The sequence below is a fragment of the Alligator sinensis genome, unplaced genomic scaffold, assembly GCF_000455745.1.
Source record: "Alligator sinensis unplaced genomic scaffold, ASM45574v1 scaffold680_1, whole genome shotgun sequence".
Taxonomy (NCBI): Eukaryota; Metazoa; Chordata; order Crocodylia; family Alligatoridae; genus Alligator; species Alligator sinensis.
This window is the reverse complement of record NW_005842508.1, coordinates 51,923-68,705: the sequence shown is the minus strand read 5'-3', so window position 1 is coordinate 68,705 and position 16,783 is coordinate 51,923. Positions and strand designations below refer to the sequence as shown.

The window sequence follows — 16,783 nt, the reverse complement described above, 5'->3', positions numbered from 1 at the left end:
CATGCCTACTCCTTGTTCCCTGCCTATCTTTGGTGCTGGTTTCTCTTCCCTGCCAGTAATTGTGAAGCAGTTTACATCAGGTGATGAGGAATTGGCAAAAAGCCTAGAAATAGCTCCAGGCAGGGAGATGGAGCAAGCAGTGCTATCGCATGGCCTAGCAACATGAGACCGCCTGGTTGGTTGATGGGAACATAGACTGTAAATTAGGTGAGAGCCAAGGTGTTTGAGGCTTCTTTACAAGGGAGAGAGCAGATGTGGGGAAAGGGTTAGAAGTCCTTCTGTTGGGAAAGGATGGGCAGCAGGAGCAGGAAGCTGAGCTGAAACAGATCCAGTCCCTCATCTTAGAATAACTCAATGTTAATATTGTTTGCCCAGTTATAACAAATAGAATCTATTGCAGTCAATCTGATTGTTGGAGACCTTACCCGCTACCTGTTGATAAAAGTTAAAATGATAAATGCTAGCTACTCTGAAGCTGAGCTATTAATAAATAAAAACATGGAATGCTGTTTTAAAACTGGCATTCATGTTTAAACTGGTACCTATGATAACTCTGTTTTCTAAACCAGTGTGAACATCAGTAAAAGTGATGTTGTCAGTAACTGGCATTCTGCTGTACCAACATTCAGCAGATAAAATAATTAAATCAACTGAACTCATTTGGCACAACAGAAATAAAGTCACTGTAATAGAACATTGTCACAGGATCAGTGTGTCATGCTTTGAAAATTAATTTCTTCTCTGCCTCAACATTTATTTCCCACAAATGCTTCAGCTTTGCATATATATTTGTGCTGCAGGATGCTATTATCTGCTCACAGTGTTTAGTTCTGTTGGCATTATGCCTTAATTAAAGAATATTTTTTCTGGCAGTAATAATAACTTAAGCTAATGAGATAGTAGGATCAAATCTTCCCCACCTTACTCACTTGAGTAGTTTCATTTATGTTACTAACATAACTCAGGCAAGTAAGTTAAGCATGACTGGCCCAACCATTAATATTTAAGCACATCTAGACTAGCCAGGAGTGCTACTGGGAGCATCTACACATGCATTAATGCACCTTTTCTAATGTGCATTAAATTGAGTACTTCCAGTGTGAGGTACTAAATTAATGTGCATTAGGCTGCGCTAACGTGCAGTAACACATTTGGACATGTTTTTAGTGACAATGCACAGTAGACTATTTTACTATGCATTAGCATAATGTCACCATTTTTATGTGATGCTTTAATGCACAGTAAAATAGTCTACTAGAGATTAAAGTGCACATGTAGATGTGCCCACTAAGTAGTAATTTCAGGCTAAATTCTGTTTTCTTTCATACTTGTATTGCAACTGTTTGGTTTGCATTAGTGTATGGAATTTGGCACTTGCTAATCTAGTGGGTTCTAATTAGGCATTTTTATGCCTAACCCAAAAATATCCTGTGGTACATTATTCTTAAAGAGAAAGCAACTGCTTACTATAATACATTTATTATAGTGGAGGATTTGTAGCTTGCATCATACATTAGAAAATAATTTTTTTTCCCATTTTAGAGACAATGATTTTGCATGACAATTTTAACCTCATTGTGATATTAGGTAAACTATATTTTATCATTAAAACCTGTACAGTATCTGATAGGCCTGCTGCTCAATAAAGTATATTCATATAAAGTCTTTGATACAGAACCCAACAACGTATCTTGAAATGGGAGTTTCAGGGAACCTGAAAGCAACAATGATGTACCGTTGCCTACAGAATGTGGTTCTACTTAGAACTAGTAGACCCGATTCTGATCTCATTCACACTGCTGGAGATAAGGAGCAACCGCACTGAAGTCAGTGGAGTTGCACCAGTGTAAATATCGTGTGATATCAGAATCAGGCAAATAACCTTCTTGTCTTGACATAAACTGATCTTTTTGTACCATTTCATTTTAAAGGATTGCTGATCATTTCTATATGTGTGAAGGATGCAGCGTACCTCGTTGTCTGCTATATGAAATGTACAGAGAGAACTGCAGACAGTATGATCAGAACCAAGTAAATCCAGCTACATTTGGAAAGGTACAAAGCATTCTTCTTTACAACAGATATACTATATAAAATAATGCATCAGGCCCTTGTGATTATGAATAGAAAAAGTTGTACAAAACTCTACAAAATATGAAATTTTATTTGAAAGGTTTTTATTTAGTTTGTTAGTATAATTTATAGACTTCCTGGATTTGTTATATCCTTAATTTCTTTCTGAGGCCAGACCTACAGTAGAAACTTTTGTCAGCATAGTAATACCAGTTATGAATATAATTTTTAAATGATTTGTCTATGCTGGTAAAAGCCCTAGTACTGATAGAGTTTTACTAACAAAGTTATACCGACAAAAGCATTCTTTGTTTAGTATAAACTGTATCTACGCTGCCAATATAGTTATGCCAGCAAATCTTTCAAGTGCAGAGTAGGCCTGGGAAGTTGTTTTTCTTGATCCTAAAATAAAACTCTGTTGTCACATAAACAGGTAACACACTATTTTTTTTAATCCAAATTTTGAAACTGTAAAATACTTCTGACTTTATTTTGTTTTATCAGTTAGGGTTTAGGGGTTGTTTATAAGTTTATAAGAAGGTTTTGTTCCAAACACAAAACATTTATGTTTGTAGGACCATCCATCCAAACAAAGCAAAATTCAGGTAAAAAGGTCTCTTAGAGACAATGTCATTCTTTTAGTAAAATGGAACATTTATATAAGCAACAGGAGAATTATCTTTTTGAGACCTCCATTCTTACACACACATGCCTACCTTCTTAATTTTAATCATGTAATTAAAAAAAAAAAAGTACTTTTTTACTGTCTTTATCCTATACATTTTTTTGTTCTGAATTTTTCACCAGTGCTACTACCACTGATGTAGCTCCATTGGTATCCTTGGTAGGAAATATTAATCTGTGTCTTTTTCATAAACTTTGCTTCATTAAAAGTAGCATTTAAATCAATTTAGTTAGATTGTGCAAATTTGTATAAAGCTACCCTTATTTTGGATTTAGAATGGCTCATTTCTGTTTAATTTAATCTGGTCCTTCACAGGATTAGGTTAAATCAAAATAAATATATCTTGAGGAATAAAACATACATAGTTATGCCAGTTTAACTAAAATGGTTTTGAAATATACATTATTAATTGGTCTAAAGATAAGACAAGGAGAGAAGTCATGATTTATTTTTCAAGAGTTTTTTTTTTCTCAAAGTGTGTTTGAAGTCAAGGTAAATTTTATCATTGACTTCACTGAGGCCAGAATTTCATCCAAGACAAATAGGGCCAGATTCTATTCTACCTGTTAGGTATCTAAGTGGACTTGACCACCTAAGCGCAATTTTATTCCCCCCATTCTACCACCTCCCCGTTCATGTCTCTGAAAATCCATTAATCCATCTACTTTTGTAATACACCATCATCTTGCCTTTCAGGCGAGTCACAAAATACAGTGAGGAGAAGTCGTCATGCACTTATTTGCATTTACTGTGCTGCAACTCTTGTTGCAAAAATGGCCAGTAGCATACTGTTCTGTATTAATAGGAGCATGACTTGTAAATTAAGTGATTCTCCCACTCTATTTGGCACTGATGAGGGGTCACTTGGAGTAGCATGTACAGTTCTGGGCTCCACACTTCAAGAAAGATGTGGACAAATTGGAAGGTGTCTAGTTGAGAGGAACAAAAATTATCAGAGGTCTGGAAAACATGATTGATACAAAAACACTGAAAGACCTGGGATTATTTAAATGAGAAGATTGAGGGTAAATTTGATAACAGTTTTCAAATACCTAAAAGGTGATTATGAAGAGGATAGAGACAGATTATTCCCTGTCGCAGGGGCTAAGACAAGAAGGAATGGTCTTAAACTCCAGCAAGGGAAATTGAGGTTGTATGTTAGGAAGAACTTTCTCACTATAGGAGCATTAGAACCGGCTATCCAGAGAGACTGTAGAATCTCATCTTTTTTTTTTAATGTTTTAAATTAAGTTTTTAAGAGCCTGTTAGACAAACACTTGACTGGAATGGTTTAGTTAGGGACAATCTGAGTAGGGCAGGGCAACTAGGGAGGTTGCCCCAGATGCTGATTTAGGGAGGGTGGGGGCAGAAAAACACAGCTGCTGCTGCAGGCAGACAACCACACTGTCAGAGACAGAAACTAGAAGTCACCACTGGCCCCGTGTGTGGCAGCTGCCATAGACACCTCCCCATATTTTTACACTGGAGGGATGACCCTGCTTTGGGCAATGGGTTAGACTAGAAGGTCTTCCAAAGTCCCTTTGAGCTCTTCTTTTCTAAGATTCTGTGATTCATATATAACCCTGCTTCATCCATAGTTGTAGTTGGAGCAGTTTTGCTACCTTTGTATTGCTCCTGGATTATGCAGTTGTCCACAGTGCTCCTTCCCCTTTTGAAACTGCTCTGCTTATGAGTTTGTCCATGCCCTGTGCAAGCAGGTTGTTAGAAAAGCAGGTATTAGTTTGAGAATAGGTGTCTGATAGTGGCAAGGATTAAATAGGGAAAATGTAGCAGATAAATCTTTTATACTTTCCCATGAATCACTCAGATAACTCTGTATCTTTTGGGTGTTTTATAGCTTGTTCGTTTAGTTTTCCCAGATTTGGGGACCAGAAGGCTGGGCACGAGAGGCAGTGCCAGGTATGTTGTATTCTTGTTTTACAGCTGTTTGATGAATAATAAATTAATCAAAAGAGCTAGATATGCAGCTCTGTGGGCGTGATACAACACTGGAGGTTTGCACCAAATGTGTGTAATTAATCACAAGAACAATTCCAATGGGATTTACAACAGGGTTCTCCAACTACTGAGCAGCTGGGGGCTGCAAGCCACACTAGTCATGGGCCCTGGGATGCATGCCATGCAGGTATCCTGATACCCACACTGCACAAATAGCAGGAACCGCCCCTGCAATCACCACCCTGTGGGGAATGTGGGCACCTCCTCTCTCGCCCACTCAACCACATGGGCAGCAGACTCACTGGACGCCCTCTTGCCATGCTGCCCTGCCCTAAAAACCCCAGACACCATAGCAGCAGATGCAATAGTGTGTGTGTCAGCTGGCCAGGAGTCCATGGACCACATGTTACCCTTTGCTAGTTGGATGTAGTTCAGGGGCCACCAGTTGGACAGCCCTGATTTATGATGGCACCAACAAGCTAAAATAGAGTTAATTTAGCAAAAGTCACCATATCCAAGCTATTTTTATTATTATACATAAATTTTACTTCAATTTCTAAAACACCAAGTTCATTGGCTTTTAAAGCTCTGGCTTGTGTCAAGCAGACAGGGAGACCAGAGCCTCACAGCCCCATCTATAGCCCCAGAGGCATTGTGTCTCGGGGCGGCACAGTGATCTTTGGGCTCAGATGAGCACAAAAATGGTGGTTGTGACAAGTCCAAGGGGAAGAGGCTGTAAGGGCAGGGAGCCTCGTCTTCCCTGCAGAATCACAGCTGGCTCTTAATGGAACAGTTATATTATTTAAATCTGAAAACCACAACCCATCCTGTAGCAAGTCACTGGGATGTGCCTGCTTCTCTGTGAGAGCAAGCAGACTGAGAGGCTGCTTCCAGGTGGCAGAGAAGAGCTAATGAGGGATTCACCTGACCAGAAAAGGTCTCAGGCTGGAGCTACATAAGCCCAGAGCTGGCACTGGTCGGGGAGTCTCTCCCCAGCAGCCATGAAGTGAAGAGCTCCTGGCTGCAGGATAGCAGGACTCCTGAATGGACCTGGATTTGGTTAAACTACTCTGCAGGCCTGGGAAACAGAGGCAAGTTCCCTGGGTAGAGAAAGGTGGGATTACAGGCAAGTGGCCTTTGTTTTATGTTAACCCCAGAGGGTTTGAGGTGCCTGCTAGTGGTTCTGAGAGCGTGGAGAAGGGGTTGCATGTGTCCTGGGACCAGAGGGTCTGAAAGCTTGGAGGATGGGCTATGTGTTGGACCAGAGGGTCCAAGAGCCCAACAGGGCCAAGCGTATAGGCTAGGGTACAGCCCCGGACTGGAGAGGATGCTTGCTGGGAGATAAGGAAAGTTTGCCTCTCTTAAAAAGCAGAGGGCTGCTTCTGCTGTTGTTTGTGTTTCTGTTATAGCTCAGGGGCTTATGGTTTATGTTACTGTTTACATTGGAGGTTTGGATGAGGACTGTAAGGGGAGGTCCCATTAGTGTCTGTGGGATATGCAATAGCTTTGAGCCTTGTCAGGGGCTCAAGGCCTGAGCTATTGTTGAGCCCAGAGAGGGGCAGAGTGCAGGGGCACAGTGAGATAGGGGGCCAGGGGCCCAGTGCTCTAGAGGAGTGCAGCCATACAGGGACCAGGGGGCCCTGCGCTCTAGGGAAGCACAGCCATGTGGGGGCCAAGAGGACCAGTGCTCTAGAGGAGCGCAGCCATTCATATAAGGGCGAGGGAGCTCAGTACTCTAGAGGAATACAGCCATACAGGAGCCAGGGGGTCTGGCGCTCTAGAGAAATGCGATATGGGGGCTGGGGGGCCCAGCAGACAGGGGCCAGGGACCTGGTGATCAGGGGGGACAGACTGAAGCTAGTGCCTCAAAGCCGGGTCTGACACCATGGGCCTAGGCTAGGAGGCCTAGCGAGATTAGAGGGGCAGAGGCTGAAAAGGCCAAAATGCCAAAAGAGAACAACATTATAGCAACATCCACAAGGCTTGGGACATGGTGTAGGGGAGGAAAAGGAGCCATACAATTTTCCCTTAAGACTACAGGTGCTCTATAGGGGCCTAGTCAAGCTGAGAGGGATCTATTAGGCCTGAGGGCTGGATTGAGACCCAGTGGGAAATTATTAGGATTAAGGCTCACTCTCTAAGGCCTGTTGGCAGCCTCCTTTAATTAACCTTTAATTTTAAGAACAAGGCATGGCGGGGTGAGAAATCTAGGGAGAGTGACATTAGAGTTTGAGCTGGACAGCAGCTGCAGAGCTGCTAGGGGGTTTCACAGCTGCCTGTGTGGCCACAAGACCTGTGACAGACCCCTTCACAGATTTCTCCACAGTTGCCCTTTCCCTTAGTATAAAACATAGAAAGAATTGAGTTCAATGGATCTTTAAACCACTGATTTGATGTCCAAATTTATAATCATCCTTTGTGAATCTTAACAGGAATAAAAAATTCTGGTCTTCACAATTCACATGAGCATTCTTAATAATAAAGCTGACAGGACCTCTGATAAAATGTTGACTCTGAGAATAATCTACTTTTACTTAAATATTCTAACAAGTTTTCTCTAAGAGTGCCATCCTGTCATTGGCTAGTGCCAGCTAAGTCCCTTATACCAAATACCAGAGGCTTACAGGACAAGCCCTATGAGGAGAGACTGAGGGACCTGGACCTCTTCAGCCTCCACAAGAGAAGGCTGAGAGTTGATCTTGTGGCTGCCTACAAATTCATTAGTGGGGCACAGCAAGGGATTGGAGATGTTCTGTTCACCAGGGCGCCTCTTGGGGTAACAAGGAACAATGGTCACAAACTGACAGAGAGCAGATTTAGGCTACACATCAGGAAAAACTTCTTCACAGTGAGGGTGGCCAAAGTTTGGAATGGGCTTCCAAGGGAGGTGGTGCTCTCCCCTATCTTGGGGGTCTTTAAGAGAAGGCTGGATAGGCATCTGGCTGGGGTCATCTGACTCTTTCCTGCCCAGGGCAGGGGGTCAGACTCGATGATCTGTTGAGGTCTCTTCCAACCTCAGCATCTATGAATCTATGAAATGTAGGATCAGTGTAGTGGAAGATCTGCATCTCCACACCCTCAGTCTGCTCTTGATGCATTCCCTTAGCAAACTACTTCGATTGCATTCGTGCCAGCAGAGTGTTACGCATGTAAAAAGGAATTATTTGCTGGACATTTACGGTAAAAATATTAACTCGTTAAGTACTGTTGGCTGTCCAGTATATATCAGGCAAAATGGTAGTGTGAAAATGGTACTGCAGGAGCTAGGCAGCAGTGTGAAAAAAGTATGAAGAGTGGTTCACATCACCACCAGCTTTGATAAGAGGTGCCGTTTCAAAACCATTGAGATGGAGTACCTATGTAAATAGATGGACAAGTAATTCCCTTAATTGGTAGGTTTTAGTCTACCATGTCTGCATGCTGTGTTGTTAATTAAAAACAATTAAAGTTTTGTTATTAAAATTAATTGTTTGTAAAGGGTTTTTTTAAAAGATTTACAGATGTGTATACTTATTCAAATATTGGACAAAATATGCTTTTAAATGCTCAAAAACAGTGGAATTGTCTGTCCTTATTTCTGTTCTATTCTAAAGAATTGTCAGCTGCCTACAGAATATGAATGAAAGTTCTGTGTTGATCTTATCTTGCAACTGCATGCTGTTAATTGATCAATTAATTTATATGTGTGTGTATATATGTATTTTAGGTATCATTATGATGGAATTCATATCAAGAAGAGCTCTTCCTTTTATGCAAGTTATTTCTATCTTCTAAATGAAAAAAAATATCACAGGTTTGAGTTCTAAGTGCTCTTAACTGTAACAACTTATAGTAATATAGTTTTTCATAAAGTCCACATCATTGTCCCCTGAAAACTGAGATTAAAATTGTCCTTTCCTATTTACCAAATAGAGTCCTTAATAAAAAGGCTCATGTTTCAAATAAGTGGCCATGAATAAGTGGTCATGGCAACATAATCATATAACTGCACTTCCTTGCCCTTGATTTTTTCAATATGTAGCTACTGTGGGGAAAAAATCTATGCTAGATCAAACACAGAGCCTAACATGCTAAGTGCCTAAATAAAAGCAAAAATAAAAATGGTCATCATTAGTGGCACAATCCCTAATTAAGTGTTCTGTGCATCTTCCTTATGTATCAGTAATGCACACAGAATGTATTTCTACTAATAAATCCTTGTGATTTATTGAAAAGCAGGCTTAATTTGCAATCCTTTGTTTCATATTTCTTACAGTCCGTGTTAACAACCGTTGATATTTTGAAAATGTTTACTTTGTTTAGTTTACTTTGCATTAATGTTTTAGTTAGAAAAGTGACTACAAAGAAAATACAGCTATTAGAAAATACACAAAATAAAAAAGAAGACATTAAATGTGAAATATAAAACCCTCTAATACAGAACAATCAAAGTGTCCTGAAACCCTAATCTGTAGGCAAAGAGCTTGATCATGCTCCTATAGAAATTGTGGGAATACTGCCATTGACTTCTGTGGAAGCAGGATTAGATCCATAATGCTTATTGTCATGACAAATCTAGACTATTCACAGTAATAAAATCTGTGAATGCTAGCGTTTCCAGGATAGATAAGTAGCAAATAGGAAATCAGTCTCCTGTTAGCTTGAAGGTGGTTTAAACTCGCATCTCCCACCTCCTAAGGGAATGCCTGAATTGCCAGGATATAGGTTAAACTGCGATGGGTGTTTTACACACATTCTGTTGAAGCTGAACCTCTGCTATAGAGACTGCAAAATTCATGGCATCAGAGAGAGAGAGAACACAAAATTAAGCATGTCTCTGAAGTTCAGTGATGATGATACTTGTTTGGGAGGGGTGGTCTTGGATTTCAGTCTTTACTTTTGTTACTGTTTATGTATTTTATCAAAAGTCTATTGAATATGAAATACAATAACAGTCTTAAAAGCAGGTACAGGTTTCCCTCTATTTGTGCAGGTTCTTTATATGCAAATTCGCTCTTATGCAATGAGCATATTTAGATCCATAATTCGTTATATGTGAGGAAAATTCACTCTTATGTGATCAGCATAGATGCCTCCCCTGCCCAAGAAGGTAAGTCTGTGGGGGGGGGAGGGAAAGGGCTGTGGCTTCACTCACCCCAGCCCCAGCTGCAGCGGTTCTGGGAGCAGCTGGCACCAGCTGCCAGCAGTTACTGGTCTGCACCCTACTCCACCTGTCCCCCTGCACCTGGGCTCACCCTAGCTCCTGGGCTGCTGTATACTGTGGTACAGGCAGCTGGTGTCCACTGCTCCTGGGGCTGCTCCAGCACAGGCTGGGGTGAGTGTGGACAAGGGGAGCCCTGGGCGGCGCAAGGTGCAGCACTCACCCCAGCCCCAGCTGCAGTGGCCTTGGGAGCAGCCAACACCAGCTGCCTGCACCAGGGCACAGCGCAGCCCAGGAGCAGATGTGAATGGAGACAGGTGGAGCATGGTGCAGCCCAGTGGCTGCAGGCAGCGGGGGGCGGCCGCCTCCCAGGGCACCCCGCAGGCAGCTGGCGTCGGCCGCTCCCAGGGCCACTGCAGCCAGGGCTGGGGTGAATGTCACTCTGTTCCCTCTGCTTTGCTGCCTTGTGTAGCCCCGGGAGCAGCACCCCTCCCCCCGGCCCTTCCCTAGTCCCAGCCTCACTCCCTCCCTCACCGCCATGGGAACCTATCCCTATTTGTTACATTGTAAAGTGTTTTCGCTTTATGTGAATTTCATTTATGCGCCATTCTCTGGGAACACATGTACAGCATAAATCCAGGGAAACCTGTATTAGAACCAAGGACTTCTCTTCTCCTCCCACACTCCTCAGTGACAGTCAGGCTTCCTCTTAGTAGTGCTCTCACTCCTCTGTTTCAGCCTCCCATTTCTCCCTTTTCCACAAATCTCCATTCTTTACTACATAATGGAATAACTTCAACAAGAGGGATAGAGAATTCTTTTATCCCAGCCTAGTCTATAGCTTGGTGGTGAGGGCAGTCTCCTGAGAAGTAGGAGATATGAATTTGAACCCTCTTACACTAGGAAGGCAGGAAACTGGATGTCCTGTTTGCTGAGTGAGTACTTCAATCACTAGGCTATATAAAAGTGGAGCCTACTCTCACCTCCTGCAGCCATGCTGTCAAAGGAAACAGTTCAGCATTATTAATTAGGTGCCTACTTTTGGAAGAAGATTCTGGGCTATGGATTGTGAGAAGATGGAGGTGCCTGCTGCCCTAAGTAAGGTGCATATACTCTGGGGAAGATGGGATTTTAGACTCAGTTTCTACTGGATGGCCCTCATTACATCATGCTGGCTGCTTTGGATCCCAGCCTGAGGGGCCTCATTCTTCCCATGCACTTTTTAGTAGGGGTGTGTGATCAGATTCAATTAGTTGATCACTGTTCCTGAATCTGAAGGTTCGATCTTGATTTGGAGAATCAGCGATTTGGACATAAACACAGCTTTTAAAAGTTTTTTCTACATACCTCGAGGTACCAGCATGGCTTGTCAATACTGCTATGCTGGGGCAGAAGGAGATTCCTATGGTGGGGGCGGAGTGGGGGGCCTCCACGTGCTCGGTGGTGAACCTGGAAGTGGACCCTGCGGCCCCCACCCCCAACACCCACCAGCTCAGCGATTGGCTGTGGAGGGACACTGGGTGGCCCCCCAGACCCAGGATGCACCAGTCACTGAGCTCTGTGCAGGGGCCCCAGCGCGCTCCCTGGTGGACCCAGAAGTGGACCAGAAGTCTTGCTGCTGAGCGCACTGGGGAGCCCCCGTGCTTCTGTGGGACACTGCATGCGCCCCAGCATCGCAGCACTCACAAGCCATGCTGGTACCTAGAGGTATGTAGAAAAAACATTTAAAGCTGTGTCTATGTCTGAATCGCCGAATCTTTCTGAATTGATTTTGGAGGGTTCCGATTCGATTCGGAGAGATTAAAGTGTCCTTTGATTCGATTCAGATTCGGAGATTCAGCCACCGAATTGGGCCGAATCTCCGCCGAATCGAATCAGGGACCAAAGTTTCACATAACCCTACTTTTTAGGTAGTCTAGGAACCTCACTCTGGGTTCCGGATTCTAGCCCTGATGCCAGGCATCCATAGTTAGGCAATGCAGCAGCACTTGCAGGTACCAACAGTAGCATAGGGGTGTAGCTGGGTACCCAGGCATAGGGGCAGCAGCAACTTCCAGTTGATGTGCAATTGTTATTGCTGCTTTTTTGGTCGGTACTCGCCCTCCACAAATCAACACCCCATTCACCCCACTCTAGTTATGCCAGAGTTCTTTTGAGAACCTAGCGTGGGGTACTCAACTACTGTGATATTGGGGAGTGTGTGTGTGTGTGTCTATGTGTATATATATATATATGAGATACTAGAGCTCACAAGTACATAAATTATTATTTAATCAGAATCTTTTAGAAGTCTAAAGATTCCAGCCACTGTAGAGCTGTTTGAACAATATCTTTTTTATATTTTTAAAAATTGAACTTTAAACTTTGGAAAAAATAATCAGAATATCAACATTCAAAATATTTCTACCAGTGCTAGGTTTTACCTATTTTCCACTCAATGTTTTTATGTAAACACATACAGGAGTAGAATATGGTCCATAATGTCTTAGTCTGTAATATTGTATTGGATCAGAGGCATTTAAAACTGAGTTGAAATAGCTGATACATAGATTTGGAAGATTTTAACATGTTATTAATTTAGAATGAACCAAATTGAAATTGAGCTGGATCTGCCAAGCAATCGAACCAGATCTAAGAACTATTTACAGACCATAAAACTGAAGGAGCAAAAATGGCCCACCCCTTCACTTCATCTCACCTTCCACCCTTTTTCCTCCCCTTCCTCCCATTCTTCCTTTGTTTCCTTCCCTCCCTTCCCTCAGTTCTGTAGTCTCTTCCTCTTTCCTTTATTCTATTTACCATTTCAACTCCCGTTCCCACTCCACAGTGTCACCCAAATTCATTAAGAGGCATGGGTCAAAATACCTTGGTAACCTTCTGATCTTGTTACCCATCCCTCTACCCAACTCTTGTTTCTTGTTCCCCTATTCACTTGCATTTTATCTTTGGCAAGCATGTTCTTCAGGGCAGGGACTATGCTCACTGCTGTTCTCTGCAGCCCTTGTGTACTTCTGGGCGCTGGGTAAACAATAATAATGTTTGCTAGCCATAGAGTCACATAGATGGTAATATTTCCATGACGGAGATCAGACAGGTATTTACACTTAATTATCCTTGAGCTTTATGTGGCTGCTGCTAAGCAGGAGAGTGCTACTCCTTGTCTGTTTCTAGGCAGCAGCAACTCTCACACTCGTAGGCTGCCTGACTGGTCCTGATGAAGGGGGGTAGCTCCAAAACCAGCATGCTGTGCCAGCCAGCCTATTGAGTGAGAGTACTGCTGATATGTGTTGCCATAGTAGCAGCAGTACAAGATACAGCTGGCTGCCTTCTTGAGTAGAGCAGGAACTGGAAATATTAATTAATTTTGTTTTACATTTTTCAGAGACCTGCAAAAATACCAAAAGAAAACACAGCAAATCTTTGTAGTTTGCATTGTTCTTCTTGTTCATCCACACACTTTAAAACATCTAGAGAACAGGCTAGTGATGGCACCAGAGTAAAGGAATTCAATATATTCCCGAGCACTGAGAATCATAAGGTGGTCCCCCACAATGGCCTTTGGTGGACAGCTTCATTGTTCTGGTGGAGCGCAGGTTTCCTGGCAGGTCATAGTGGCAGAAGGAGAGATGATTTTTCTGATGGCTAAAGCCAATCCCACATGGATAACTTTGCACTTCCAGGCAGAGACTTTGAATTAGCCCTTGTCCTTAATGAGGAATACATGCAGACAGCAAGCCACTGTGTTGATGTGTTTGTAGTGACTTGCATTTTTAAGTTGACAAGCTGCTCCTTTTTGTCCTGGGAGGACCTTTTTAGAGTCTGTGGCAACTCCCCTATTTATAATGATTTACAGTAACCAAGTTGTAAAGTTATAAATGTGTGGAATGCTATGGTGAAGTTGATGACAGCCCTAATCCAGGCTTCTGGTCAGTCACAAGTGCAAGTGCACATTTTTCACAGCCTTGAAAATGGCCCTGGAAACACTGAGGAGTCCAAAAAGTACCACCAAACGCTAACTGATTTTGCAGTCAGTGAGCAGGTGTCCTCAACAGATGGCATTGTTATGGAGGAGGCAAGTTCTTCGCACTGCTTCTCTCTTTCTGTCAGCATTACTCCTGCCTTGTCTGAGATCAGCTACAGTAAGTCAGGCTGGGGGGAGAGCTGTACAATGGTGCTGCTTAGATCTGATGTAGAAGAGGCAGTGCTGTATATTGTGTGCACATTCCTGGCATTTCAGTCTGTCACACCAGCTTCCTCAGTAAATCCATTGAAATGTCAAGGATGTGGGACACCATGGAAACACTACAAATAAAGTTGAAGACATACTCCCTGGTCTGAATAATTTACAATCTGACTTAACAATTAAAGGATGGGGGAAGGGGATATGTTACACAATCAAAGCAATTAGGGTGATGAACAGTGCATCCTTTATTATTTACATCATTGCCGTTCTTTTGTTTAGTTGGTTTGTTGCAAAGGTGTTACATCCACTAACACAAACAGTGAATTTGTATAGGAAGTCAAAAAACTTGAGCAGGCATCTTTGTACTTTAAAATGACCAGTATAATGCTGTTTGTATAATGGCTCAAGTTTTTTTCTTAAAACAAAGATCAGACGGACCCATTAGAAAATCAATGAATAAACTACAAATTGTGGGGCTGGGTGGCAAGGCAGAGTGTTTTTTTTTTTATCCCACAAACTGCCGTCAGCTCCAAGCTAATGACCTAGACAGATCTCATTTTCTCTCTAAAGATGTAAGACACTGACACAATTTTAAAATTGTTTTTATGTTGTACATTTCACTACAGTGCAGATGTATCCAGTTCTGAGGATGTAGCTTATTATCAGAGTGATGACTACACAAAAGGAACAGTGAGTGTTGGACTTATCAGGCATACTATAAACAGAGAACCATGTGTTTAATTAGCTAAAAACCACTGTATGTCATGCATTAATGAACTACAGCTTGCCTGTGATGCACTCTGAAATACTCTTTCTCTATGTATAGTCTCAATAAGTGGTTACATATTCCACCTTCCCACCCCTTCACCTTCTGCTACCAGTGTCTGCAGTGGCTATGCTCACTATGACCACTGTGGTTAATAGACCCCACATTTAAATTTATGCGAGGCACAGCCTGATTTGTATGGGGCCCTCAAAAAAAACTCACTCCTGCAAGTCTTTGGGCTAGTGAGCCAATGCCATTTCAATTTAATCAGAGTTTATTGGTATGATAAGCACTCACATACTGCAAAGGATAAAAAAGGAGACATTTTTCACTAGCAAGGATTGAGAGAAAGTTCACCTACATGGGCAAACATTTCTCTAATAACTGTGTTATTTGTTAACAATTCTTTGACATTACAATGGTTGAAAGTCAGACAACAGAATGTGATCAATAAAAGAAAACTGATCAAACTGAGGGAACCAAGGAGAGGGGAAATGTTCCTTATTCTTGTAGAGCATCCAAATGTGGTACTCAGTGCATTACAAGTGTATGCAATGCAAGCTGATGAAAAATTTGCTGCAGAATTTCCCTTCTATAGCAAATCTGGGTATCCTTAACATCATTTAGAATGTCTCGATTATGATATGTTCACTATAGAAAATTTGCTTGGATATGTACATCACTAAATATAGACTTTTAGTTAAAATAAATCTTATAGTTTTTTATGCTCTGGACATCTAGCTAGCCCATTCTTGTGCCTTTCACCCTGTGCCAACTTCTAATGAATAGACGGGAATTCCTCTAGGAAAATATTTGAGCGACTTGGATGATAACTTTATATTGAAATACCTTAATACAACGAGAAATATTAGCAAAATAATTTTTCTTTCTATTTAAATATAAAAATATAAGACATATAATGAATGGAGTTTTTAAAAGCTTGCTTTTTTAATTTGTTTCTAGCCTGATATCAATTTGGACACAGAAAAAGATAAATTTGGAACATCTCTGACTGAATTCAGGAGATTTTCTTCTTGGGAGGAAGAACTGGGAAAAAAACACTCCTACGAAATGGTAAGTTTTGGCATTCAGTAATCAATAAAATTAGCTCTCGTCCTATGTGATCTTTTTATAGACTCTTTTGTTTGCATTGTCTAGGTTGCTTTGCTTGCTGATGAGTATTGCAGCTACTGTCAAGATATCTTACAGAATATGAGGAACAAAGAACTTGACAAGGTATCCTTTGTTTTAGCAAAATTTATTTAGGTAACAAGAATGGATTGTAATGACAAAATTGTCTCCTTGTAATTTATTGACTTTATGACTTTACCTAAAGTACATGGTTATGCTTAGACAAGATGAACCTAAACATTTAAACCACTCTGGATTTCTTTTCTAACAATATGTATTTTCTCAGAATCTAATCTAGAGGCCTAGATCTGGAGCCACAAAAGGTGTCTAATTAGGACTTAGGTGGAATTTGGGCACCTCATTCTAAGAGTTCATGAGGTGCACCCAACAAGTTAGATACATAAATGTACATAAGTGATTCAGTTTATGTCAGTAATGTTCCCTAGGAATTAGAGGTGCACCGATACATCAGTCCAATATCAGATCAGCACCGATTGTAAAGAAAATTGATTGTATCAGAAATCAGCCTGCTCTTCCCAGCGCATGGGGGCTGCACTCGGGACTGTGGGGCCACCCTTGGGGCTGTGCTTCTGGTGTGTGGGGACTGCTCTCAGGGTGGATGGAGGCAGCGCTGGGAGAGAGGTTATGAGGAGGGGGCTACAGCCACCCCAGATTTCTCCCTAGGCGCCCCCCCCACCTGTAGCTCCCTCCCAGCACTGCCTCCACCCGCCCCAAGCCCAGCCCCCATGCGCCAGGAGCATAGCCCCAAGTGCTGCCCCACACAAGCACAGCCTCCACACACCAGGAAGAGCATGGCACAGCCCCGGCCCCAGTCCAAGCTGCAGC

General features: G+C 42.1%; 1 protein-coding gene across 8 annotated transcripts in view; it reads left to right on the top strand.

Annotated features, from left to right (window-relative positions):
* RFX8 (RFX family member 8, lacking RFX DNA binding domain) overlaps nt 1–16,783 on the top strand; it is a 51,302-nt gene that overhangs the window by 3,637 nt on the left and 30,882 nt on the right. For 6 of the 8 annotated variants that reach the window (XM_025213166.1, XM_025213164.1, XM_025213165.1 and 3 more), the window contains 6 exons: nt 1,932–2,055; nt 4,617–4,678; nt 8,424–8,510; nt 14,667–14,730; nt 15,770–15,880; nt 15,965–16,042. In XM_025213166.1, the coding sequence (XP_025068951.1) occupies nt 1,932–2,055; nt 4,617–4,678; nt 8,424–8,510; nt 14,667–14,730; nt 15,770–15,880; nt 15,965–16,042 (526 nt within the window). Of the gene's footprint in view, nt 1–129; nt 208–1,931; nt 2,056–4,616; nt 4,679–8,423; nt 8,511–14,666; nt 14,731–15,769; nt 15,881–15,964; nt 16,043–16,783 lie in introns of those variants that run through there. The other 2 variants (XM_025213162.1, XM_025213163.1) reach the window with 2 other exon arrangements.